General features: G+C 41.6%; 1 protein-coding gene across 1 annotated transcript in view; it reads right to left on the minus strand.

Moving 5' to 3' along the window:
- Window positions 1-26,657, minus strand: part of TFCP2L1 (transcription factor CP2 like 1) — a 41,255-nt gene that overhangs the window by 11,796 nt on the left and 2,802 nt on the right. Inside the window, exons 2-8 of the mRNA XM_079969116.1 lie at window positions 18,954-19,105; window positions 8,393-8,469; window positions 6,032-6,137; window positions 5,361-5,467; window positions 4,016-4,168; window positions 3,581-3,691; window positions 430-521 (exon numbers count right to left, since the gene is read on the minus strand). Coding sequence (XP_079825242.1) covers window positions 430-521; window positions 3,581-3,691; window positions 4,016-4,168; window positions 5,361-5,467; window positions 6,032-6,137; window positions 8,393-8,469; window positions 18,954-19,105 — 798 coding nt within the window. The remainder of the gene's footprint in view (window positions 1-429; window positions 522-3,580; window positions 3,692-4,015; window positions 4,169-5,360; window positions 5,468-6,031; window positions 6,138-8,392; window positions 8,470-18,953; window positions 19,106-26,657) is intronic.

Below are 26,657 nucleotides of genomic sequence, written 5' to 3' on the forward strand. Positions count from 1 at the left end.
AACTAAGGCCTGAGCTTGTTTTTTCTCTCCTCCCTCCCAATCCCCTTTTCCTTTTGTTTTGTGTCTCTTAGGTTGCAAACCTGAGGGCAAGAGCTTTCTCATCATTGACATTTATTGACATGAGTCATGCTGGGAACCTGCTTTGGCTGAAGAGTGGCATGAAAATGCTTTAAATAATTTAAATATGCAAGTACCTTTCAAGCGAGTGGGAGCAGTAAAAGAGCACAGCAGAATAGGAGTATGTCTCGCAATCTCGGCAAATAATATTTAAGTTTGGGTTGAATTGCAGGCTCCAACATAACACTAAATGCGAAGTTAAAACTTCCTTATCTTTTACACACGGGAGTGTTTTTCTTTTCTTTTTATGAAACAAAAACATGAAACTGGGGCTCCAATGTCAACTGAAAAGATAAAATATTTATCACATACCCATCTCCAAGGCTGAAACTGTTTGGAGAGCTGTTGTAACTTGGAGACGGAGCGTTGTTCGCTTGATAAGGCACATCTGGCCACGGGGAACACTGTTTAAACAAAACCAAATTAGGAACATTAAGAGCATGCTTCAAAGGGGAGTCAGAAACTGAAGTCCTATTCTCTTTCAAAACTACTTTTTATTGCACCTTCACTAGTGACAACTAATTGTACATCTTTATGAGTGACAGTCTATCATCACCCCCCCCCCAAAAAAAAAAACACTCTTGATTTAAACATTTTCTCTTTTTCTATTTTGTTATTTTTCTAGCAGAGGGTTACTAGAAGTCAGCAGCTCTGTATTGGAGCAAGGAGGGGGTAACAACTTTCTTTCCAATATGCTAGCTTTGCACATATTCCAAAGAGTTCCAAAAGGTTCTACCCATTCAAGTACAAATAATCATAGTACTTGGTGTTAGCCCAGAAGTGGTGGTACAAAACAGTTAGTAACTTGGGAAAGTTACATCATGGAGAGTGGAGTGATAAATGAATGGAACCAATGCACTTCAGCAGAAAGAACTAGCATTTTGTACAAGTATAGCACCAAATATGATCTGTTGTGATTCACTGTTGACCACTCAAACTGTTGAATGATGTCAAAGGAAGCAGCACACAGTATGGGTCTTACAGGAAAGATGGCACAAGGCTATCAAACCAAACAAACAAATGTTTCCCCTAGTCTTTTTTTCTTTGCCGGCGTACAATCAGAATCAAGTCTGTCTAAATAACCTGTTAAGAGCCCAGGAACCTTCTACACAATATGTCTTCTGTTTACAATGATAGTAAGGCAATCCATGACATTCCCTAGGATTTCTCTCCTCAGCAAATGCAAACAAACATTAGCAAATATTTAACTCTTTAGTAACAAGGGCCATATGATTTCCTGCTTCAAGGTGCTAAAGGCCATTCCTGTCAACAGCAGGTCAGCTTAATGTGGCAGCTCCTTAGAAATAGGTCACTTTCTATGTAAAGGTCTCATGAACTGTGGGTCACATTATATTGCAGCTGACTAAAACGTATACAAATAAAAAAGGTTTTGTGAATGAGAAGAAGCAAATTTGTTTCTGCTCCTCTTTAAAACAAATAAGAAGGGGTGGGCTAAAGTTACTATTTAATCTGGTGTCGCAATGGCGTGAACTTTTAAGATGTCAAAATGCACTGAAGTCTAGCAAGCAAAATGGTACCTAACCTTCCTAGGAGACTCAGAGGAAGCTTATGTCATTGTTGAGCATACCGTTCGAAATTGCTACATTGACTGGCCATAGCTAGTTAGTACATCATGCACAAGACTAGACTGTTTAGTACAGCCTTGGCTTTGGTTGTGTGCAGCTGCTGCCATGCACAGAATCAGACTTTTATGCTCCTGGCCAGGATGCCAAAGTGTGCAGTTGCTTCGGTGGAAGAAGATTGGAAGAAATTTAAAGATTATCTACAGAAATATTGTAAAATTAAGGAATGTTAGAAAGATGTTGGAATGAAGTTACATGGCTTTAGCAGAAATGTTATAAAGAATTAAGTATAATAGATTGTAATTGGATTAAAGGAAAAAATAATGTTAGAATTTGTTAAGTTAAATGATAGGACAGAAGTTTGAGGAACATGGAAAGGATTTGCTGAAACAAATAATCGAAGTGGAATACAAAAAAGGGAGGTGTGAGGAGGTCGCTGAAACAAGCAAAAGAAAGTTAATAACATTGAAAGTATTGGCTGTGTTTCTTTTTTCTTTCTTTTTTTTAACTGTTTTTGTTTTATTTTTGTTATGTATATGTAATATTTTTGTTTTTGGGTTGTATTGTATGGTTTTGTTATGTTTAATTCTTTTTCTTTTTTCTTTCTGTAACTTTCAAAACTTTAATAAATATTATTTTTAAAAAAACCAAAGTGTGCGGTTGCTTCCCAAGTACTTCTGAGCATCAATTATGTGATCAGACTACATGGTGCATTATTTTAATGAAAATGATTAGACAGGTAAGGTAGATTGATGAAAGAGATACATCTATCTTTCCCTACCTCACAGAATGGCACACAACAGTTTAAGTCCATTGCTGAATGCAAGAGGCTAAAAGTTCACAGAGCATACTGCACAAACATCTCCCGCAGCAAGTTACAGAAGCAAAACACCCACCAGGGCAGTTTAGATAAATGGCCAGTTAAAACATGCAGGAGCAATGCCAGGATCAGCCTCAGGCTCACCCAAGTCTGCAACCATACAGAGACAGTTCCACAGGAACTGGCACCAGATAAAATACCTATTTTTTCCCCTCCAGGTTTTTGTGCATATGGGCAGCAAGAAACTGAGCCACCCTGTATTGATTTCGTAAACAGATTAAGTGATTCATATTTGAGATTTTATTTATTTATTTTATGTTTCTATCTGAATGAGACCCATCCCAAGATCACTTACAATTAAGGGCAGGGCAGGATATAAATCTTACAAATTAAAAAAAAAAATCACAAGCAGCTACATGGGGCTGCTCTGGCACCCATGATCACGGAAGCACTTAGAATTGCTGCAACCCTGCATGTGCTTGCTAGCTCACACAGTCTTATCTCCATGTTGTAGCTTGTGTGCTCAGCCAAAGGTTATGAACTAGCCTCCTAAACTTAATCTAAAAACAGTCCACTCTCAAAAATATCCTACCAAAGGGAGCCCCTACTACTGGAAGTATGTATCTCTTTTCAGACACCGATGTTGGTTCCAACCCATGAAGTGAAAGTCTCTTAACACTCTGCACTTGTTCTGATTCTTGTGTTCACTCCTGAAAACCTGGTGAGTTGAACCTAAACAAATATGGATCCTCACATCTTTGGTAATCTCATGAACACTGCTAGCCTGTTGTGTCAAGATTTGAAAATACGAGACCTGAAAGCAACAAACCTACTTTCAGATCTTTTGTTGGACTATGACATAAGGGAAGGCTCGTTAGATGTTTAAGGTTGTGCTGGATACATACACAGGCCAGGTTTTTGAAACAATCAATCACATATTTATTTCTTTTTCTGAAAAGATAAATACTGCTCCTTACATTGCAAACTTCTAAACTGTGAGAGGGAAGCACTGTCTCACACCTGAGTACCATTTGGCATTGTAGCAACAGACCTACCATACCTCTGTCAGAATGGTTGTATCATAGGATGGCTGATATTTCTCCCTTTCTTGAGTAGTTTTCTTCTCCATTTTTTCTCTGTCTGTTTTCTGTTTCCTATCTGCTCCTTTAGGCTATAAAGCACACAGAATAAATAGTTTTAAGCCAACAGATAGTGCAGCTATTTCCCTTGATATCCAAACAAAAGTGACACTGAGATTTGTGTTGTTTAATGAATGAACACATCCTATCCACATTGAGTAGTATTTGATCATTACGACCAACAGCCTAGTCTTTGTATTATTTATCTGTACTGTATTGTATTGTGCTCCCTTTAGAAAACTGAGTGTTTTAACCTCATAACAAGTCTGCAAGGCTGAAGAGCGATTTGCTCATGGTCACCAAGTGAATTTCATAACCAAGTGAAAACTGTTCTGAAAATCCCACAACCCTTGTACCTTAAAGACTTTGATCTGGCAGCTTGCAGAATGCAAGTGGTCTGTGTATTCGCCATTCTCATTCTGTTTGAAGGTGTCCATTTGTATCCGGAAGGGTACGCCTTTCTCTCCCCCATGTTTCCTCGGAGTAAATTCTGTACTAATACAATGCACCTAGTGAAAAAGGAATGGTTTGGCTTCAAGTTCCCAGATCAGAACATTTGGTTTTATTATAAAGAAGAGCTGACAAGCCCCAAGTAGGACCAGTGCAGACTTCTAGCCTGTCCATTATTTATAGTCTGTGTACACACCATACCTTTAAGCCACATTTGAAGCAGATTCTCTCCCCCTACCTGCAAAGAATTCTGGACACTGTAGTTTATTAAAGGGTGCTGGAAATGGTGGGTCGGTGAGGGGTAACTTAGGGCCCCAGAATTCTTTGACAGAAAGAAGGTGTTTCAAAGGTTTAATGCGTAGGCTGCCATAATCAAGAAATCAGCAAAGGCTACAGTGCACGCTACCTCTCACCAGCTTCTTTCTATCAAACACAAATCTCCCCTTAACAACTTTCTTAAAAAAATAATAATAAAAGAAAAGGCAACGTTGAGGATTACATTTGCACCAATGTTCTCATTCAAACAGTCTCTTACAATTTTTGCAAAATATATTAGTAATTTGGCACTGCCAGCTGATTTTATTTACTTCTTTGTTCAGTTGATGGTGCTTATTTTCAAAAATGGTTTTTGCACCGGCTGCATGCAGATTGATGATATCAGTCTAGACAACTACCTTTCACCATTACAAGCAACAGTGCCAGCCAGATGAAAAGTGATGGCTTATTGGACTGAACACATTCCTAATAAGTAATATCCAGAACTACTACTGGGCAATGAGGTTAAGTAAAAGGATTTCTACACCCTGCATGAACAACCATCAAAATATTGCTAGTTTGCTTTGGCCTAGCCAGCTGAGGTGGAAAGGTTTTGTTTTCACTTATTACTTGAAAAGGTTTGATCTTTCTCCCCTTAATATGTTGGATATGTTTTGTTATGGCATATTTGTATTATTCTTTCTACTTGTATTCCTATTATCTCTTCAAAATCTACTAGCACTGTAGGCTTAAAAGAAAATTCAATTATGTGAAATTGTTTTATTTGAATCTATGTAGCTATCAGTAAAAAAAAAAAAAATTGTCTGCATTATATGAGAACAAGAAACCAAAGCTAGAGTGGAAATCTTCCATCCATTCTGGTTTGAAATTCTCTACATATACTCAATGAAATATGTGTCCCAGAAGATTTTAAAAGGAGAATGTGATTGTTGTTTTTTAAAAAAAGGAATAAAAAATAGAATGTTATTTCCTTACCTGAATGAATGCTGATGCTCTCTTAGAGGGATCCCACAAAAATTCTACTGTATTCAGCTGTGTGGGGCTGGCTCTGGGATCTAGGATGCCGACTGACAGTGGGATATCTGTAGAAGAAAACCCCTAAAATTTTAAAAAAATTAAAATTGAAGAGCAGAAACAACATTGCAATATAATCACCAGATGCATTCGAAAAATCAGAAAGAAACATAACAAACTCCATTTTGCATGAGAATCAATCCCCTCCCCATCTTGTTGTGACTGCAATTGTAATGCCATTTCTAAATAGTATTCTCATATTAAGAACCATAATGGATGCTTAGGCATGATGTCATTTAAGATGGCTTTTTAACCACAGGGTTTTATGTTGTTGAGTTGTTGTAATTTTATTGATTATGCAGTGTTCTGTTTTGGTTTTAAGTGTAAATTAGTTTTCAACAAAAAAAGTGGGGTATAAATATATTTATAATGCAAACAATGAAATACATACCTACATGCTGGGGGGCAGTAGAAAATATACTGTAAAAAAATATAGGGTGCTCTGATTCCATGAGGAGGAGCATGACTTGATTTAAAGCTTGCAGTTTTACCATGTGAAAGTGCCTTGAAGAAATATCTTGTAGATTACTTCAGGAAACACCTCAAAGGACAACATAATGAAAAGTTCTCACCTATGTCAAGGATGCGATCTCCTGGCCGACTCCACCTCCAGCCTTCGAGCTGCTGGTGCTCCGTGTACTGCAGACGGCGATCATGGAAAACCACACGAATGATGCTCTGTTGCGAGAGAAGAAAAGGGTTGAAGTTAATGAAGTGATTCAGGTACATCTTTTTTTAATGCAGACAAGCTCCACTTTTTTAAATGCAGACAAGCAAGGTGATGTAGCTCTCTACAAAGGTCACCCATCACCATATACACAAAACAGACTAGGAAGAATAATGAGAAACTGAAAGATTTTGTGCCTAAAGACAATCCTGTAGATAACAACTTTGCTGCTACTATATCAGCCAGCTTGGCCAAATTAATTTCATGCTGTAACTGACACCTGGGGAATGTTTTTATCCTTCTGTTGAAAATACACCAGTGGCCAGTCACCAGGATCAAGCTGTAAATATGGCTGAAGGCATACAGCATTTATTCTGTGGGGTACCAATGCCATTTGGATAGACCTCACATCCCATTTACAGAAGTCTTGTTTTGGTGACACTATCCAGGAAGGAGATTTGAAATATTTTGAACATACAACTTGAACGCCTAAAAACAAAAGGATTAGATTCTTTCAAAGAGATGTAATAAAATTACAGATGCGTATGCTGAATGTTGAGGGGTGGGAACTCAAATCTAAACAAAAAACCAACAACAAAACAACCTGCTTTTGCAATATGCAGTACAAATATCAGATTTTGCAAATGGCCCCTTTCTTTAAAGCAAAGCCATTTCATTGGAACATTTGTTGAAGGGGGGGGGAATTAGATACTAGAACATCTGTATCCAAATGAAGAACCCATGAAGGAATGGGCGTGAGACTCAAAACTATTCATTCAATGACCTATTTGCATTGATGATCTTTCCTCCTCCCACGTATCTCGGGATCCAGTTGCATTTTGTGAGCGGTGCCTATGACATGAAAGGTGGACCAGGATAAGAGATTCCTTATGTGGATTCTACAGTGGGATTTGTGATGCTTATTGCAGCTTACGTTGCGCAAGGTGGGACTCCACAATGTTTTGCTAAATGCTTGTTCACATGCTATATTCTTGAGCCCAAAGACTGGGTTTTTAAGTCAAGGAGAAATGTCAAGTTAGTAAATTCTTCATAAAATGACTGGTTTAAGGCTGTGCTGTATTGACCCCCCCCCCCCTACTCACTACATCTATTGCCACATACAAGCAGGAAAGGTGTAAGCACTGGATGCTGCTGTCAAAGGCCACACCTTGTAGATAAGGATCATGAGTGGTGGCAGCAGCAGTGGTGAAAGGACTGATAGCTAAACACCCTTGACAAGTCATGTATTTACATGCAGAAAGTTATTAAATACCTTTTCCATTTCTCTTTAAATCAAACACAAGATAATACATCTCCCAAATAAGGGTCAAACTATACGTTTCACTTTATGTGTAGCATACAGTTACATCTCTTGCTTTACTTTATCTGTGGAGAGGGATATTTTTTACTGGGATTGCAACATGCAGGTGTGACTACCCCCAATCTTCCGGGGTGTCCATGGGCCCTTTCTCTCTCTCTTGCTTTTTACTAAGCCCTGTAGCTGTTGGGGAGGATATTTGGTGAGTTGCATCTAAGGAGAGAAAGGATAAACCTTCCTTCTTGTTATGCTTCCCAACAACAATTCCCCTCCCTTCCATGGCTGGAATAAGAATTAAAAAAAACAAGATATGTAACTGTGGGAGTACAACATGTAGCATGTGAGCAAGCATTAAGGGTCTATTCTGTATCCAAGACATGTGAATGGGAGGTCGGGGGAAGAGGTCTATATCAGTGGCTTTCAAGCTATGTACTCAGGAATGCCATGTGCCCTTAAATACTCATTGGGGCATTTTGCCAACAAAAAAACCCCATGATAATAGACGTGATCCCCCAAGATACAATTTGTCCATTGCTGCCAATGTTCCTCTGCAATATGAAGCGGAATGTTGGACCCCAAAGTCAGCACTGAGGCCTAAAAGGCCAGGCCAGAAAAATGCTGTATACTAAAAATAAATAAATAACACTCTAGACTAGACCCCAGAACTCTTAAAAACATGTTGGGGATTGGTGGGGTAAATGCATTATTTGGTCTTTTATGGATAACAGATGTAAAAATTATTCAAAGAAGACAGGAAATCCACTGGTATATACTGGGCTCTAGAAACCAAACTGCCAAGTCCTGCTTGAATCGAAAGGAATTCAGATCAGAAAGCCCACCCCACTCCACCCTGAAGTCCTGCCCTCTCCCTAGTCAATTCTCTTCCAATGGTGTGACCATCTTATTAGAGTGTGCCTGTATGTAGCAGCAGGAAGAAAATCTCCTTACCTTTACATATTTTGTGTTTAAATCTTGAAACTCTCCCAATTTCCTATTCTCAAGTAGACGGATTTCATAAGACTGACCTAGGAGTTCAAGGAAACATTTCCAAGGTGTTTAAGCATGTTGCAGGTTAAGCATGTTGCAGCAAGAAGAGAAATAGACAGTTGCACTGGCATCAATCATGCTTGGTTGGGAAGGGTGATTTTTTTTTCTTTTTGCAATATAGCAAGTTTCTCCCAGGAAATGGTCAGGCATTATTGTAACCTCTTAAGAGAGGAAGACTGAGCCCTTGGCCAGATTATCCATTTGGAAATTTAAAGAACACAGCGTCTTCAAATTCCTTGGCACTTTCTATAAACTTGTCATGTATGGGGGACCTAAAGCATATTTATGGTTTAATTAGCATGTCTGTTTCTGGCAGAAAGGCATCTTCAAGCAGTAGGTTCTGAACCATAGACCACTGGTGGTTTACAAGCCCACATGAAGTGTTCCATAACTGGTTTTGTTTTTGTTTGTTTGTTTGTTTGTTGGCTGACATCTCCTTTTAGCATCGGGATGCACTGTGGAAAAGTGTGCTGTCACAGTCTTGATTGAATATCTAAGCTTTGGATCTTTCCCTCTAGTTGTTTGTGAACAGCTGTATAGACAGGCAGCTTCTGCTGCTGCTCTCAGTCTACAATCCTAAACAAACTAACATAGCATCTATGAACACAGAGGGACTTCTGAGTAAACACACTGTTACATGGTGCCCCAATCTCTGAGTAGTGAGAGATTTCCAGGGGTTTCAGGTGCTTACCCAGGGTTCGTGTTTCCTTTGGAAATGAGGCACACCAGACTGTGGTGATTTTAGGATATATGGTTTATTTATACATATAGATAACCTGAGTCTACGATGAAAGCATTCACAGCATTAACACCCCAAAAGGGTTTTGCTTCTGCTATAGCCACAGTGGCTTTGGATTCAAACAGATGCCAGCCATGGCCCTCTTTCTCAGCTTCCAGCTTGCTGCATTTAACAGACTGCAACCCTAAAAAAATGCTCTCCTTCAAACTCTGGCCTTTGTCCTGCTAACTAACAGAGCTAGAGGAGGGGCTACTCCCAAGGGCCATCTGACAGAGTCCCCTCTTTCTAGCCTTCCAAATGGCCCATTGCCTTCCCTTTGTTGTTGGTTAAGGGCTGATCTCCCAAGTGATTTCCTGAACATGGGAAGCTGGTCTGGCCTGCATTTTAACATTTTACTGAATCCAGTGTCTGGCAGCCAATTTCAACACTCCCAAGCACTGAGTAAATTCTAACACTTATTAGACTCAGAAATTTAGGGGTATCTGCCCCCCACAAACTGTGGCTCCCACAACTCATAACACAATACATTGTCAACTGCACTGTCAGCATCCTTAGCAACCAGGAAATTAACTGCTGATTGCTCAGAACAGATGATGCCCACCGAGGCAGCATCCTAAATGATAGACCTAATACAATGGATGCATAAAGCCTTAGAAATATATGTTCTTTACAGAACCGTGATGGTAGAATTGGGTCTACCTCCTGTTCTCTCAGCAGCCAAGTTTATTTACTAACTCCCATAGGATCCCAACTCAAAGACTGACAGGCTGGCTTCTTAAAATCACTCCCAATAAGCACAGTCTTTTAACATACAAGTTTTCAATAAGAACATCTGAGGCATTATTTCCAGATGTACAGATCTGTTCTGCTTTGGACTTGCTAAATGTTATTAGAAACATAGCTGTGTCTGCTTAGTAGACTTATCAATATGAGGCAAAGCTACTCTTTTTAGACTATTTATATGTTAAAACAGCTGACAACAATTAGCATACCTCTCTCTCTCTCTATATATATATATATTAAAAAAGGTAAAGGTAAAGGACCCCTGGACGGGTAAGTCCAGTCAAAGGCGACGATGGGGAGTTTCAGGCCAAGGGAGCCAGCATTTGTCCACAGGCAGCTTTCCAGGTCATGTGTAAGCAACGGAACACCGTGACAGAAGCCACAACACATGGAACTGCTAGGTTGGCAGGAGCTGGGACAGAGCAATGGGAGCTCACCCCGTCGCAGGGATTCGAACCGCTGACCTTCGAAAGCACGCCAGTGCATGTAGATAAATAGGTACCGCTGCGTCAGGAAGGTAAATGGTGTTTCTGTGTGCTCTGGTTTCTGTCACGGTGTTCCGTTGCACCACAAGCAGTTTAGTCATGCTGGCCCCATGAGCTGGAAAGCTGTCTGTGGACAAACACCAGCTCCCTCCACCTGAAAGCGAGATGAGCGCCGCAACCCCAGTGTCACCTTTGGCTGGACTTAACCATCCAGGGGTCCTTTACACCCACCCACCCCTGATTGGTGATATACCGTATTTTTCGCCCTATAGGATGCACTTTTTCCCCTCCAAAAATGAAGGGGAAATGTGTGTGCGTCCTATGGGGCGAATGCAGGCTCCTTGGCTTCAGGGATAACAACGCAAAGCCTCCGAAGCCTGCGCTCCAGAGGCTTCGCATTGCTTTTGCTGAAGCCAGGAGAGTCTGCTCTTTGAGGCTGGCGGTGGGGGAAAGCAGCGCTTCCCCCCACCGCCAGCCCCATAAGCTGGGGGAGCAGCGGGAAGGCGCGCGATGCCTTAATGCTGCTCCCCGACCCCGCTTTGAGGTTGGCAGTGGAGGAAAAACTAGGTGCGCCCTATGGGCCTGTGCGCCCTATAGGGCGAAAAATACGGTAATTTAGTTCTGAATGCAAAAAAAACATTGTTTAGTAAACAAATATCAGGAACAAGAGCAAAATGATAAATACAATAAAATCAGGGAGCAGAGCCACAGGAGCTGGTTTTTCAAGTTCCTCCTGCAGCCACCTCCCAACCTTGCACAAGAATGCAGATCAATGTGTAACAAGACAATCTAAAATGGTGATCAGTTTTAAGTTCTGGTTTGACCAGTGGCGGAGTTGACTCTCCAAAGTAAAATGAAATGGCCGGTATATCTCCCTCCTGCAGAGAAAAGAAGAATGCTACTTTTCTGGAACTCACTCCAGGGACAATATTTATTCTGATAGCCTTAAAGTTCTACGAAGGATTGCAACCATGGAAATTATGACATTAGCTGTGGCTGGACAAGCAGCTCAGGAATAAAATGGAACTTTGTGCAAAAGAGAGAGGCAGGGGGAATGTAGTAATTTGCAAGCAGCAGGAAGCTGTAACTTAGTCTCATGATTGGCCCTACTATTAGGCAGAAGGAGGTGACGGAATCTGGAGCACCATTAAATGCTGCTATGTTTTTATCAACATGGGGAGAGGAAGAGAAGAACAGCACCATTTGGTTTTTCAAATACTATATGACATATCTTCTTGGATCTGCAGTATTATTAGTGCTGGTCATGGCCTGGTCTGAAGGCACATAACACCTTCTAAAGTTAAGCAGCTCTGGTTGCAATCAGTGTTTCAATGGCAAACTACCTGGGAAACTAATTTATGCCATCTCAAATTCCAGGATGGAAAGGCAGGATAAAAATGTTCTAAATTTAAAAATATTGAATAGAAGGATTTCATTTGTGGATATGGTTAGTAACAGTGAATGTGTGTGTTGGGTGTAAACTTCCTCCTAACCAGTACCAGCCTAAGTCAAGGGTCTCCAACCCTGCACCCACAAAGGCCTTCTTTGGTGTCCCTGAGATGAGCCATAAACCACAGATTCTCAGCTTTCATTTTTTAAAAAGAAGTTTCTAGCATTTTTTAGAACTTGAGATGTGAGGCAAAACGTACAGATACCATTCTTCTAAAAAAAAAGTGAGAAATTAGCCTGCCCCACCCTTTCAGTGTTTTACTTTACCCCTTCCCTCCCCCCCCCCCAGGAAATATTCCTGCAGATGCCTGTTTGTGACAGAGGTAAAGATACATTTAAGAGAGAGAAGGAAAGATGGCCATGTGATGTGTGTGTTTCCAGAGGGGAAGAAGTGGGAGATTATGTATGTATGTATGTATGTATGTATGTATGTATGTATGGTCTGTGAGAGGGAGAAGGGTGTGGGTCAGAGACACAGATATCCGTGTGTGTCTGTGACCTGTGGTCAATATGTTTGAGACTGTGTGTGTGTGTGTGTGTGTGAGAGAGAGAGAGAGAGAGAGCGCACGCGATCATGTGTGACCTCCACAATCAGGACTACCAGGACATAGCTGACTTCCTTTAATTGAAATTGAGGTGGGGAAACAACAATTACTGTACTCTCTGTGGGGAAACAGCAATGATGGTACTCTCTAATTTTGTGTTATGCCTCCACAGCAGCCATTTTGTGTTTGGTGCCCACAACACTTTACCAAAGTTCAAAATGTGACTGCTGATCCAAAAAGGTTGGCAACCCCTGTCCTATGAGGTACTTGTGAATCAGTGGAAAAGACATGACCATCCAGTGGGCAATCCTTTGACAAATTTTAGGCGGTTACCCAATTGAAATTTTAACACAGAAAGAACTGTGGCAACAAAGGAAGACTTTATTGAGGCATAGAATACAATTTGCTGTCACCTATCCCCATTAGAGGGACGCAGGTGGCGCTGTGGGTTAAACCAGAGCCTAGGGCTTGCCGATCAGAAGGTCGGCGGTTCGAATCCCCGTGACGGGGTGAGCTCCCGTTGCTCAGTCCCAGCTCCTGCCCACCTAGCAGTTCAAAAGCACATCTAAGTGCAAATAGATAAATAGATACCGCTCCAGTGGGAAGGTAAACGGCGTTTCCGTGCACTGCTCTGGTTCGCCAGAAGTGGCTTAGTCATGCTGGCCACATGACCCGGAAGCTGTACGCCGGCTCCCTCAGCCAATAAAGCGAGATGAGCGCCGCAACTCCAGAGTTGGTCACGACTGGACCTAATGGTCAGCGGTCCCTTTACCTTTACCTTTATCCCCATTAGACAAGGTAGTCCCATTACAGCTTTGTTAAAAGAACATCTTATGTACATTTGTAGCTTAAAAGGTGCCACCTCTAAAACTGGCCAGTGTATTTTTAGACTCAACCACCAGTCTCAGTTTACCTTTCCGCTGCAACTAAGGAGTGTCAAAGGACAGGTTAAATAGACCTGATGAAGTGATAATCAAGGGAAGGCATGTTAGAGCTAAACTGGTCTTTTATCTATGAAAAGACTCCCTTGATGTGACCAATGCGCATTAACTGAATCAACCCAGCAATGAAATGTTACATTCCTCTTTCAATTCAGCTACACAGTGTTTCTGTGTATGGGTTTGGGGCCAATATGACAGTTAATGATGTTTTATTCTTAATACTTTGGCCGCTTGAGACACTGCATTCTTGCAAGCAATGCTTTCATTCACTACATTATTAGAGGCTAAAAAAATATGACATAAAGAGCCTTGTACCTACAAAAGACATACAACAGGAATGGAGAAAGTGATAGTTAAACGATAAAATGAGTATTACATTTTACAGCATGCCAATGCCTACAGGATGTAGTCACTGAGATAACCACAAAGTTAAGAGTTTAATCAGGCTACCATTAGTGGCTTACTACAGTGGTGCCCCGCAAGACGAACGCCTCGCAAGACGGAAAACCCGCTAGACGAAAGGGTTTTCCGTTTTGGAGGCGCTTCGCTAAACGAATTTCCCTATGGGGTTGCTTCGCAAGACGAAAAAATCTTGCGAGTTCCTGCGGGGTTTTTCCGCTTCCCCCCCCCTTTTCCTAAGCCGCTAAGCCGCTTATCAGCTGTTCCACTGATAAGCCGCTTAACAGCTGATCGCTAAAAGCCGCTAGACCGCTAATAGCGCTAATCCACTAAGCTGTCAATGGGCTTGCTTCGCAAGATGAAAAAACCGCTAGACGAAGAGAATCGCGGAACAGATTCTTTTCGTTTTGCGAGGCACCACTGTACTCAGAGGGTGAACCTGCACTGAGGGGAACAACCACCATTCTGCTTTCAGCCACCTCTATCTGTATCTATGCACGCCATATATATATATATATATATATATATATATATATACACACACACACACACACACACACACACACATATATATATATGCTTTCAAACTGCTAGGTTAGCAGGAGTTTGTTAGGGGTGCTGAGAGTTCTTATAAGACCCCTATTCCCCTCACAAAGCTATTGTTCTCAGAGTAGCTATGCAAAAAGCTCTGAAAATTGTAGCATTAAACTGCTTTAAATGTATAGTGCAGAGTGGGCCAAAGTTTGGAAGTCAGCAAACTAAACATTTATGTGTTCCCATGACGATTTGGTAGTCCAAGAAAGCAAGTATAATGAACTCCCTTCTCAAGAGATCTAGACATAATAAAGATGGTGAGGCGCTACATTTTTAACTAGCCACTACGGAGTACGTTCTTCTACCTATACACAAGGATGGGATCCTGTGGCCCTCTGGCTCTGGATGTTGCTGGACTCCAGATTCCATTAGTTCCAGCCGGTATGACTAATTATCAGAGATGGAAGAAACAGCTGGAGGGATTCCCCATTCCTGTTAGAGCAAAAGCCACTACAGGGTACATTCAGAAAAGCACAGAATTAACATGAACATTCATTTATAGTGTTACCCATCTCTACTTAACATATATTGTTTGATTTTAAATACCGTATTTTTTGCCCTATAGGACGCAGTTTTCCCCCTCCAAAAATGAAGGGGAAATGTGTGTGCATCCTATGGGGCGAATGCAGGCTTTCGCTGAAGCCTGGAGAGCGAGAGGGGTCGATGCGCACTGACCCCTCTCACTCTCCAGTCTTCAGGAAGCTCTGCGCAACCCTTGGGAGACCGGCGCGACTTCGTGCCGGTCTCCCTAGGGCTGCACAGAGCTGCCTGCAGTCCCGGGCTTCGCGCAGCTCTGCGCAGCCCTAGGGAGCACGGGGCGAAGTCTGGCCGGTCTCCCGAGGGCTGCACAGAGCTGCCTGCATTCCAAAGCCTGGGGCGCACCGGGCTCCCTAGGCTTGCGGATAGCAGGCTGTTCTCAGGGCTGGGGTCAGGGGAAGCTCGCACCAGCCCCGCGCCTGGGGGGGGGGGAATAAAAAAAAATTCTTTATTTCCCCCCCCAAAAAAAAACACTAGGTGCGTCCTATGGGGCGGTGCGTCCTATGGGGCGAAAAATACAGTATTTATACTAAATCTTTTAGGACTAGGACAAGATCAGAGGAGGATACCCCTAAAGCAACAGGCATTTACATAATACTTCTAAGAAAGCTGAGTATAATGTATACAGTGCTGCTCCACAATAAAAGAAAGGTAGTAAAAACAAGCCAAGTTCACAATGTTCCTGGGTCGTATGATGCACAGCAACTCCACCTGTCTTTAGAAGGTGGTTTATGGGCTCTTTGTATTTAATAAGACTATTTTCCTCCTGCAATTTAAGCCATATAAATGTAACAGCACTCCATTTAGGACAAAAGAGATGCCTGCCTGCCAGCAGTTTGGGAGGGGGGTGACAGAAAGGTAACAAATCAAATATTTGAAAGATCTGTCCTTCTGATTAAAGTGTCTGTATTTTACATTTTTTGCTCATGGCAAGCATGCTTCTTTCTGCCCTCTGGCAAGTGCGCTGAGCCCCAGCCTTCCTCTCAATCTCAGAACTTGCAGAGATGGGCTGGGATTGTCCTAATAGTTGCACAGCAGCCCCTTACCCCTCCCTCTCAACCTCAAGAGCTGGAGGTAGTTCAAGAGCTGCCATGTTGTCAGGTGGCAACCAGCACATCTTGAATATGCAGAGGCCAAACCAACACAAACATCAATTCCAGGTCCTAGCTATGTGCTGGTAAGGGGGAGCAGGGAGCTCACACTGCAGTGACATGAGGAGGTGGCCAGGGTTCCTAGCAATCATAATTTTTTCCTTGGTTGCCAAAGTTGGCCAACATTTGTTGCTTCTCTGGCTCTTTTCAGTAAGGAAGGGTGAATTAGTGAATTCTACTATTCAAAAGGGCTTTTTCGAAGTCTATTTCGGCTCAGGAGAACCGAACTGTTCTACTCCCACACTATTTTGCACTCTTTGCTGCTTTTTCTCTCTGAAATGCTTGAAACCAGTTATTTTCACATAGAAAAGAGCAACCATTCTAGTCCCATCACCATCACTCCTTTGTGTTCAAACACACTGCATAGCTGAGGTATTGCACTTACAATGGCACCCACCCGTTTATCCTTCCTAGGATCCAAACTATTACCCTATGATTAGGAATCCCATCATTATTTGTGGTTGTCTAGACCCTCTGCCAGGTCATCTGGTATATGCATGAAGGACTTGCAGGGAAAGGGAAGTTGTCTTGCATTCTTTCTAGCACAGCCTGCACAGATTCATGTCTGCTGAGAATATTGTATGCTGATTGCATCTGAAGCATCTTGTCCCTTTCTAGAGGAAAATAGAGGGATGCAACTATATCCGTAAAGGGTACACTAGGGCCCACGGGCTTCAGTGGGGCTGGGTTTCCATTGCTGTGTTAATATGTGGATTTGCTGGATTTTGTTTTTTAAAAAAGATCCAGTATGATTAAATGGGTCCTCTTGAAATGGCATGACTTTTATCCCTTCAGTTGCCACCAATTACATCTGCCTCCACAGAATCCTCAGACTCAGCGTCTTCACTACTGCTATGGTAAAAACAAGGCAACCACAGATCTTTATGATTCCTCATGAGTTTTACAAGGGATGCCCCAAAAGTCACCATCATAGGTAAGCTCTGTTTCCACAGATGTAAGAAAGGGATGGGGTTTTTTTGCATCTTATGTTGCTCTAGATCCATTATTTTTATAGTTTAGTCCAGGGCTGTCCAGTTTATATAGTTTAGTCCAGTTCGATCGCTATCTACCGGTCGATGGCGGGATGACCCTGGTTGATGCCAGGATCCTCCCCCCCCCACCCAAAAAAAAAAAACCTATAGCTAAAAGGTAACCATGCTTGCTATGTTGTGTTGTGAGGAAATGGAATCACTGGCCAAACAAAACTTATGGGTTCTCAAATTTAAAGTCTTCCTAGATCAAGAAACTAAGAATGTAAAAGGGAGCCTTTAGCAAAATTAAAAATACAAACACCATAGCAGCAGCTCTTTTAAAGTAATATATTATTCAAGATACCAACATTCCTAATGAAGAACATTTACATGAGCAATCCCCATAGCACTTAGTAGCCACTGTCTGTCTTTCCCATCACCATGTCTCCTACACATAATCACATATCATCATGGAACATATCCCATTCCAGAACAGGACTTTAAATCACTTCATCAGTAGTAATTAGAACTACTTTTGGAAGCATACAGTGAACTGTGTTCAAAAACAAAACTTTTTTTTAAAAAAACACATTACAGAGAAAACTGCACAATAAGGATGCAGGAACTGGTTATACAAGAAGGCACAATTCCCCCCGTCACACACACTATGTTGCAGGTCCATTTCTGAAATTATATGAAGCTTGGAAAGCTGTATATTATCTGACCATGTTGTGTGCTCTGAGATAAGATATTACTTTTCCTGCTGATATAGAGCTGGAGGTGTAGGATAAAATAACTAAGGTCATGCACTTAAAAAAAATGATTTAAAGAGAATTATTTCGGTACCAAGTACTGTAAGCTTGCTGCATGCACAAAACCCAGAGCAACACTGGCTCACAACTTAGGTATATCTGTTTGGCACATTATTCCCATTTTTGCAACCACATTTTCTGAAATATCTGCAATTCAAACAGGCATAAGTCACCTTATTAAAATAAAAGAAAATTGAAATGCTTTAGGTAGGACTAATTCATACATTACTGGAGCAGCCTCCGAGCTGCTTCCTTGTGGTTACATCTAATGCTAATCTAGTAACATCTGTCAAGAGGAAACATTGAGAGTTGGACAAAATGACAGAGGGACACGAAGTGGTGTGGGAAGGATCCACATCACTCGTTGAAGCCATAAAATTCCTCTCTGCGGAGACTTGCCAAGGTGGCTGATCATGGGAAAGTGGCTCCCATGTCAACACAGTAACACATGTGCCATTGGTGTGAGAGGGGTAGGAATGAAGAGAACCAACTCACAACATACACAACTTCATTATTCCTTCAAACATTAAAAAAAACCACCCAAAGCAAAACCCTGACCAACTAGAAATAAGTATCTGTGTAATGACAGTGCCCAACTCATTTGCAGGGTAGATAAAGGGAGAATAATGGTGAGTTCCTCAGCAGATCCTGGAAGAGGTTGGTCCCTGTTGCCCTTCTAAGCCAATATTTTCACCACTCAGCATTGAGCTGGTCTTCAATCTTATTGGAGCAGACCACTAAGGTGTTACCAGAAGTCAAGTACCACATTTCAAAGGACAACAAAGAAGAACTGCTCATCAGAACCATATATCCTTTGTTGGCTATATGTCAACTCTCAGCTTCACAGAAATATCAGTCTGGTGTTTAAAGATCTGACCTCTACACTTCTGTTCCATTCTCTTTCATGTAATGTTCTCTGAGCTTGCTGCATGCACTGACCAGAGGTGTCACACATGTGGTTTTGGCAACTGTCAGGCCAAAAAGAACTGAAGAATTGCTGTATTTAGTCTGGCAAATTCTGGAGTGCAATTTTCTATTTAATTGTGTTAGTCTTACCTTGGTTTAGATACGTCAGTGTCTCCTCATGAAGCTTCACAGCAGGGGATGTGGCCGCACAGAGCACATACTGAAATGGAGGGAGTTTTGTGTCATTCTCAGGGGAGAGTTGAGGCTCTTCCTGTTTAAAGATTGGGAGCGCGAGTACATCACTGAAACAACACAATGCATACCCAGTTAGCAACACTGCATTACAACTCTGATCATACAGAAGTACTGGCGCAATAACAAAGGTTGAAGGCAGGATCCGTAGGACCCATATCCCACAAGCAAACATAGTTTTTGCTATGATCAGTTTACCAGAAAGCCAATATGACAAATTCATTAATGAAACATTTGCAATATATGCAAATATAGTTAAACGGTGTAAGGGTAGAAAACTCCAACAAAACCATTCTGGCTTCACTTACTTACACCACCAATGTTCACCCATAAATACACATTCCTGCCATTATTCCCACAACATGCAATGTAGCAAATATGTTGGAAAGCACTGAGGGATAACACACAAACACACACACACACACACACACACACACACACAGGGGGAGAGAGAGAGAGAGAGAGTGCACACACATTGCGAAAGGAAGATGCCAACACATCTGAGTTGGATTTTTACAATGTAGCATTTACTCTTAAAAGAGAAGGATTAAGATTTTGCTGGGTCTTGAGCAGGCATAGACAAACTCGGCCCTCCAGATGTTTTGAGACTACGATTCCCATCATCCCTGACCACGGGTCCTGTTAGCTAGGGATGATGGGAGTTGTAGTCCCAAAACATCTGGAGGGCCTATGCCTGGTCTTGAGCTAAATGCCTGGTCTTGAGCTAAATAATGAGGTACTAAAACCAAACAGCTGAATCCAAGGACAAGTAAACAAGCCAAGAAATTCAGTTCCTTCAAACCTTCCTTGTACCTAACAGCTCCCATGTAGCACTATGAAATGCCTCCTCTCGGTTTAATGTCCCAAAAAGTACCCCTTCAAAGAAATAATTTAGAACCTCAAACCAGCATCTGTTTCCAACTCACAACAGTTCAATCAACATCTCCCTCACCAGAAATTGTACATAAATAGGTGTGTGAGAGCCCCCCCCCCCTGCAACACCAATATGTCAGGTTTAACATGCATTTCTTCAGTGTTGGGCAATGAGTTTAATCAAGACTAAGCAATGGACATTGTTTGAAGATGGCAATCTGGATTCCTATCAGATTGCTGCACTGTATACTTATCACATTAAAAGGACATCAAAATATTTGTTTCTCAACAAGAACATTTTGCTTATATAGTTGGCAGCTGAAGACATGAGCTGCTGGTCAGAATATATTTTCAAGATCTAATGATCAGCCCAATTAAAGAAGTGCTTAGAAGACAGCTGAAAATAACTACATTTATTCTACATTAGAAAGACAGATCTCTTAAGATTTTGCTTTGTGATGCAAGAAATGGGTTTTCAAAGGGGAAGAACTAAAGAGAGTGGAATTAGAAGGGTTAGTAAGGTAAAGGATGCCTGGATGGTTAAGTCCAGTCAAAGGCAACTATGGGGTGTGGTGCTCATCTTGCTTTTCAGGTCGAGGGAGCCGGCATTTGTCCACAGACAGCTTTCTGAGTCACGTGGCCAGCATGACTAAACTGCTACTGGCACATGGAGGACCATGACGAGTGCCAGAGCACACAGAAATGCTGTTTATCTTCCCACCACAGCGGTATCTATTTATCTACTTGCACTGGTATGCTTTGGAACCGCTAGGTTGGCAGAAGCTGGGGCAGAGCAGAGGGAGCTCACCCCTTTGCATGGATTCAGCGCCACAACTGAGCTTCTTGGGATTGCTGATCAGAAGGTTGGCAGTTCGAATCTGCCAATGGCGTGAACTCCTGTTGCTCTGTCCCAGCTTCTGCCAACCTAGAAGGGTTAGTACAATAGGCAAAGAGCTATACAGACAATTGAAGCCCCATCCTAAGCGGCAAAAGCCTCAAAGTAGCAATAGAAAACCCTTTCCCATCCACTACTCCAACAAAAAATGCTACCCAAGGTAGTTGCCTAGTGTTACCTTAAGGCTAGTCCCACTCAGAGAACAATGTGCAAAAAACTTATACAAAGCACATACGAATTCCATACCCTATGAATTAGATAAATGGAGATGGGTGCACAACACTTCCTGGGTGACATTTCTTCTTGTGGTAGATATTCACATTTATGCTATGTTTAGACCGCAGACTTGCGTTTATAAGTTTCTGAACATGTTAGGCCACATTCTAAGGCTGCTGAACTAGTCACAAGACTGAGAACCTATGCAAGAGTGTCATGAGTTCGCCTCTTTTAAAGGTGCATCATCAAGTAGTACATTAGTGCACTGTACATGCAGCATAGTTTTAACAACATAGAAAAAAATCTACTTCCAATCATTTTGCATCAGTACTTGGTTCAAGTCAAAACCAATGCCATTTTGTAATTGATTACATTACAATACCAATATCTGAGCTGAAAGAGTAATAACATACTTCCCAGCTTCTCTAATCAAATCAAACTAGTTTTGCTCCCTTGGTCTGATCATTATGTTTTGGTTATCCAAAATATACAGCACAATCTTATTTATACGTTAAAAGTAATTTGGAAAAATTTTATTGAATGGGGGGGGGTGTACACTTGAAAATGCTGGCAGCATTAAGATAAATTCAACAGTGTAAATAAGTTTTGATGGTTGTAATAATGGAATACTGAATGGTTTAGTTTATGTAAAATATGCAGGGATTTATGGTATGCAAAATGAACCATGTAAGGAGAAGAAGGGAAGTCACTGATACTATAAGGCTGTTTAAATGAGTATTTAAAATTGTAAAACAGAAAATCTAATTACACACACACACACACACACACAGTCATACCTCGGGATACAGACGCTTCAGGTTGTGTGTTTTTTGGGTTACGGACGTGCCGAAACCCGGAAGTACCGGAATGGGTTACTTCCAGGTTTCGGCAGCCACGCATACGCAGAGTGCTAAATTGTACTCTGCGCATGCACAGAAGTGCCGAATTGCAACCCGCGTGTGCACAGACATGCCACTGTGGGTTGCGAATGCTGCAGGTTGCAAACGTGCCTCCTGCACGGATCACGTTCGCAACCCGAGCGTCCACTGTATATATATGTGCAGCACAGATGCCCATCATTTTAAGTACACATTTTGGTCCAATGGTCATCATGAAACCTCTTGGCATTTCAGTTAGGGGACCAATTTTCATGAAATTTAATGCCAAGTATACCTATATGCATCAAGGCAAGGATGGAGAATCTGGCTTCTGAGCCCACTGAACAAAACATGCTAATTTGGCAATATTTTGTGACAAAAAGTCCTTAACTGAGAGAAGTTGACATTTTATCTGATGGAGAAAAAAGGACACATCAACCATAGTGTTAAGCATGTGACTAAATTACTTACTTCACTGCATTTAAGATGCTTTTCGTAACCTTGCACCCAAACAACATGTGATGCTCAGTCACATGTGTAGTTTCTTTCATTTCGCAAAAAACGTAGGCATGCGTGGAAGCTATAATCTGCATGAAAAATGTTGTTTGTGGAGCAGGCCAAGGCAGTGGCACTTCTTACTTCCTCACCTCTACTGTGGTCTTCTCACTAATGCCCTTCCCTGCCAGTTTAGAGAATGTGATTTTTGGCAGGAGGGGAAAAGTTATATGTACTTTACACATCTAGTTGTAAAAAGTTGGTCCAGCATAGTGGCAACCTCAGTTCAAACCTCACTTTAATCATTAACTCAGTGAATGGCCTTAGGTAAACTACTATCTCTCAGAATCGGATCTGCTGTATGCAGGCAATATTGCTTCGACTCACAGGTTTACTACAAATAAGGTACTGAGAGGGTGTGGGAAATGCTTTGAACATCAGGGGAAGCGCTGAGCATTTAATAACAGATATTATTATTATCATCAAAACCTGAGCAGTAGTGAGTGCTATGAATACATTAGTGTTAACCAACCACTCCTTTATTAAGCAAGGTAGTGAGCCAGTGCATACTTACTCAGAAGCAAGCCCTTCCAAGTTCAACAGAACTCCCACTGTTCTAGGAGCATTTTCCGACAGGCAATTTCATTAGCACGAGCAGTTTCTAAGCTCTGGGCACAGTACTGAGCCTAAGATTTCAGATCAAAACTGCAGAGTGAAAGGAATGGAGGACCTTTTTCTGCCTCCCCAATTCCAGCTACCCTCTAAAGACTGGAGAAGAGACCCTCTTAAGAATATTAAGGGGTGGGCAAGGAAAGGACTAGACCATGTGAAAAATGAACTTATTTTAGCTGCAGTTCATTCATTTTCAGCTTTGTACTCTTGTTATTAAAAAAGCGTGCCTAGACATTCTGCTGTTGTGCCCATAAGCTGAGTTTAAGGTTCCATTTAGCTCTGAGCTTTCATATCTCAGTTTCTAATGCTGAGTGTGAATAAGACCTTTGCTTCAGTTAGGGAAGTGTCATGTGCTAGGATAGCCCTAACCTGCTGTCCTTCAGATGTTTCTGGACTCCAACTCGCTTCAACCCTGTCTGGCCATGCTGCTCAGAGTCCAACATCTGGCACCAGATTGGTTGCCCTTATGTTAGGGGCTCTGGCTTAACAGCAGCGTAGTGGGACAGAGCAGCAACAGAGCTCTCATTGAAAATACAAGAGCCATCTTCATTAACTCTGGGAAGTCATGAGCACTTTCCCTGTTAGGGAAGCTAATGGAGATGGAGCACAGGTATTACATAACTAATATCTCCTGAGTAGGGACAATGAAAAATAATTAGAATGCTTTAAAGACGCACCCCAGAGGTATACCTACCTTACCACACAGCTGAGGGTTAAGCAGAGAAGGTTGGTCCACAACAATGGTTTTGCATCTCTTATAGCAAGGACTATTTACAGCATGCCAATTTATTTGTTTTAGAGCCACTTACATTTATCGCCTCACCCCATGCCACAGAATAGGCTTTGCATAGTTATGCAATTCAAAAGGCTCGCCATCTTAACATTACAAGAAGGACAAAGCAAGGTTAACAAAAGGAGGAAAAGAAATCCTTAAAGAATACTGACCTACCCCTTCCAGAATTACTCCACCAAAATCTTTGCAGTTCAGTTCTACCAGCTGCCTAAATTTAGGCACGTCCACACCTAGTTGTGAAACTCTATAAAGTACTCATGCAGTGGTTCACTCTCTCATCAGCTGACCTAGGAGAATCTCCCTTGTTTTATATTTTGCACTATTTGTTTTAGTATATTGAAATTGTAAAACACTTAGGTAAGAGGGGGGGAAATAGAAAAATAGAACCGATCCAATGGAAAAAGCAACCTAACCTTCCATTTTACAAATTCAAAACAGGAGCAAAAAACCTCAAATATTTTGTCTGTTACAGGATGCACTGGATATGCTGCTCACTACTCTGAGTGAGAAAAATAGATAAACTGCTTCTGTAGCTGACTACATGGGCAGATATTTATTACAGTGCTACTCAAAGTGTTGATCCACAAATTGGTCCTGTTCCACGGGCGATGAGCTGCCAGTCCACAGTGACTCCACCACAGCTTCAGGGACCAAATATGGTATTGGTCCCTGGCACCTGGAGATGGGCAATGCCAGTCCACCACATCAAATAATTTGATAAACACTGGCTTAATATACAGGTGCTGGGTCCAGAATAAGGATTGAAGAGACAAAGTACTTTCATTCACACCAATAATAATCTCTGCTCCATACCACTGGTAAAATGATACACAATGTATTCAAGCAAACTCTTACATAATCAAGATTTGTTACTTTTAATAATAATAATAATAATAATAATAATAATACCTTTATTGTCAATGTACAAGTTGTGTATAATGAAATTTTACTGCAGATTGTATGAGAAGCTAACTTATTGTTTCTACACTTTCCCTAATAAATAATCTTTCACACTTTCCCCCCCTTTCCCACGTTTTTTTAAACTAAGGAGATAGTAAAATAAAAGTTGCTTTTTTTCACCCAATACAGTGGATGCTCGGGTTGCGAATGTGATCCGTGCGGGAGGCACGTTTGCAACCCACAGCATTCCCAACCTGCAGTGCCGTGTCTGCGCATTCGCACACTGTGATTTGGCGCTTCTGCGAATGCGCAAAGAGCAATTTAGCACTTATGCGCATGCGCCAAAACCCGGAAGTAACCTGTTCCGGTACCTCCGGGTTCGGCGTGGTGCGCAACCCGAAAATACACAACCTGAAGCGTCTGTAACCCAAGGTATGACTGTACAAAGAAACACCCTCTTGGTTGTTAAGAACACAAGCGTAGTCCTCTGTGCACTTATATACACCTTACAGAAAAGTTATTATCAATAGTAGCTTCTGATGCACAAAAAGAAAATGGCAAAAAGTTGCAAAAAGAAAAGTTGGTAACAGCTGTCAATATTGTTGTTATGGTACATGAATATAAATCAAGCCAACATTAACAGTTTCAGTTCAACCACATGTAGAAATTGATTGCAGAGTTTACCTTGCATTAACTGCCACTGAACCTGCTTGAATTTCAGTGGGAGGGGTGGTGGAGGTGGTGAGAGAGATGAAGTAAAAATATCCTCAAAAAACAGAGCATAAAGCAAGGTTAATATTCTGTCACAAATCTGAAATAGGTAAGAGTTGCCCCGAGAGACTTTTGTGCCTTTTAAAAAGTTGAAACAGAACTGTTTCACCAAGGGTAGAATTTCCTATCAAAGGGCAAAAGGATGGGGGAAGGTGCAGCTAGCAGCAGACAGGTGTCTTCTTCAGGGTTTGGGTACAAGAATGGTCCTGGGTGAGAGATCCCACAAAACAGCAACAGCAACATTACCCTTGAACAGTACTGAGACCAGGACAAGACTCAAGTCAACACATACACACATGTTCATACCATAGAACCAGCACCACACTGTGCCAGCGAAGGGTGTAGGAAGAACACAAGAGCCTGTACCAACAGCACATTCAAACCATTAGTGCATCATGTGTTGCTCTATATGGCTTGGCTTTTGCCTGCTTATTGGTGTCTAGACTGCCAAACAAGTTATAACATGGAAAACTGTTAGGCATGAAACCTAAGTGATGGCATGAAACCTAAGCGATTGCAATTTAAGTTTGCCATTTGCTCCTACACTCCATTTTTAAAACCAGCTAAATGCACGCTTTATGGCTTCAGTATCAAACCAGCTTTCTCTCCCCCTCACACCCCAATTTGTGTTCACCATCCAGTCTGATGCATTTGTCATCTTAAAAGCTTCTTCACAGTTTTCTGACATTTTTGTTGGTCCTACCAAAGGCATTGCTTGGCTATGGATTTTGAAATAGCATTCTAGACACAGTTCAAAAGCAGATAAAAATCACACTATTAAAATAAAAACACAACTGTACAAGTATAGCTTTCTGTTGGGAAGGGCTGGAATGTAGGTTTTCCATTTGCTATCTTTTACATTACCCACTGCCCCTTTTGCTAAATAAATAAAATGTGACCGATGTGGAAATAAGGCAGGAAAAAACTGGATTAAACAAGCCCAGTAAAGTGAATGAAAAGGATCTAGTCGTCATCATTCAAACGAGGGGAGGAGATAAGAATGAGAGAAAGCTGGTTTGGAAAGCTAGTGCCTCTATCTGCAAGACATTTGCCAGTGCTTGCAAGACACTTGCTCAGTTCTCAAAGACCACTTTGCTAAATCTTCCCAG

This window comes from Podarcis cretensis (assembly GCF_951804945.1).
Source record: "Podarcis cretensis genome assembly, chromosome: 1".
Taxonomy (NCBI): Eukaryota; Metazoa; Chordata; class Lepidosauria; order Squamata; family Lacertidae; genus Podarcis; species Podarcis cretensis.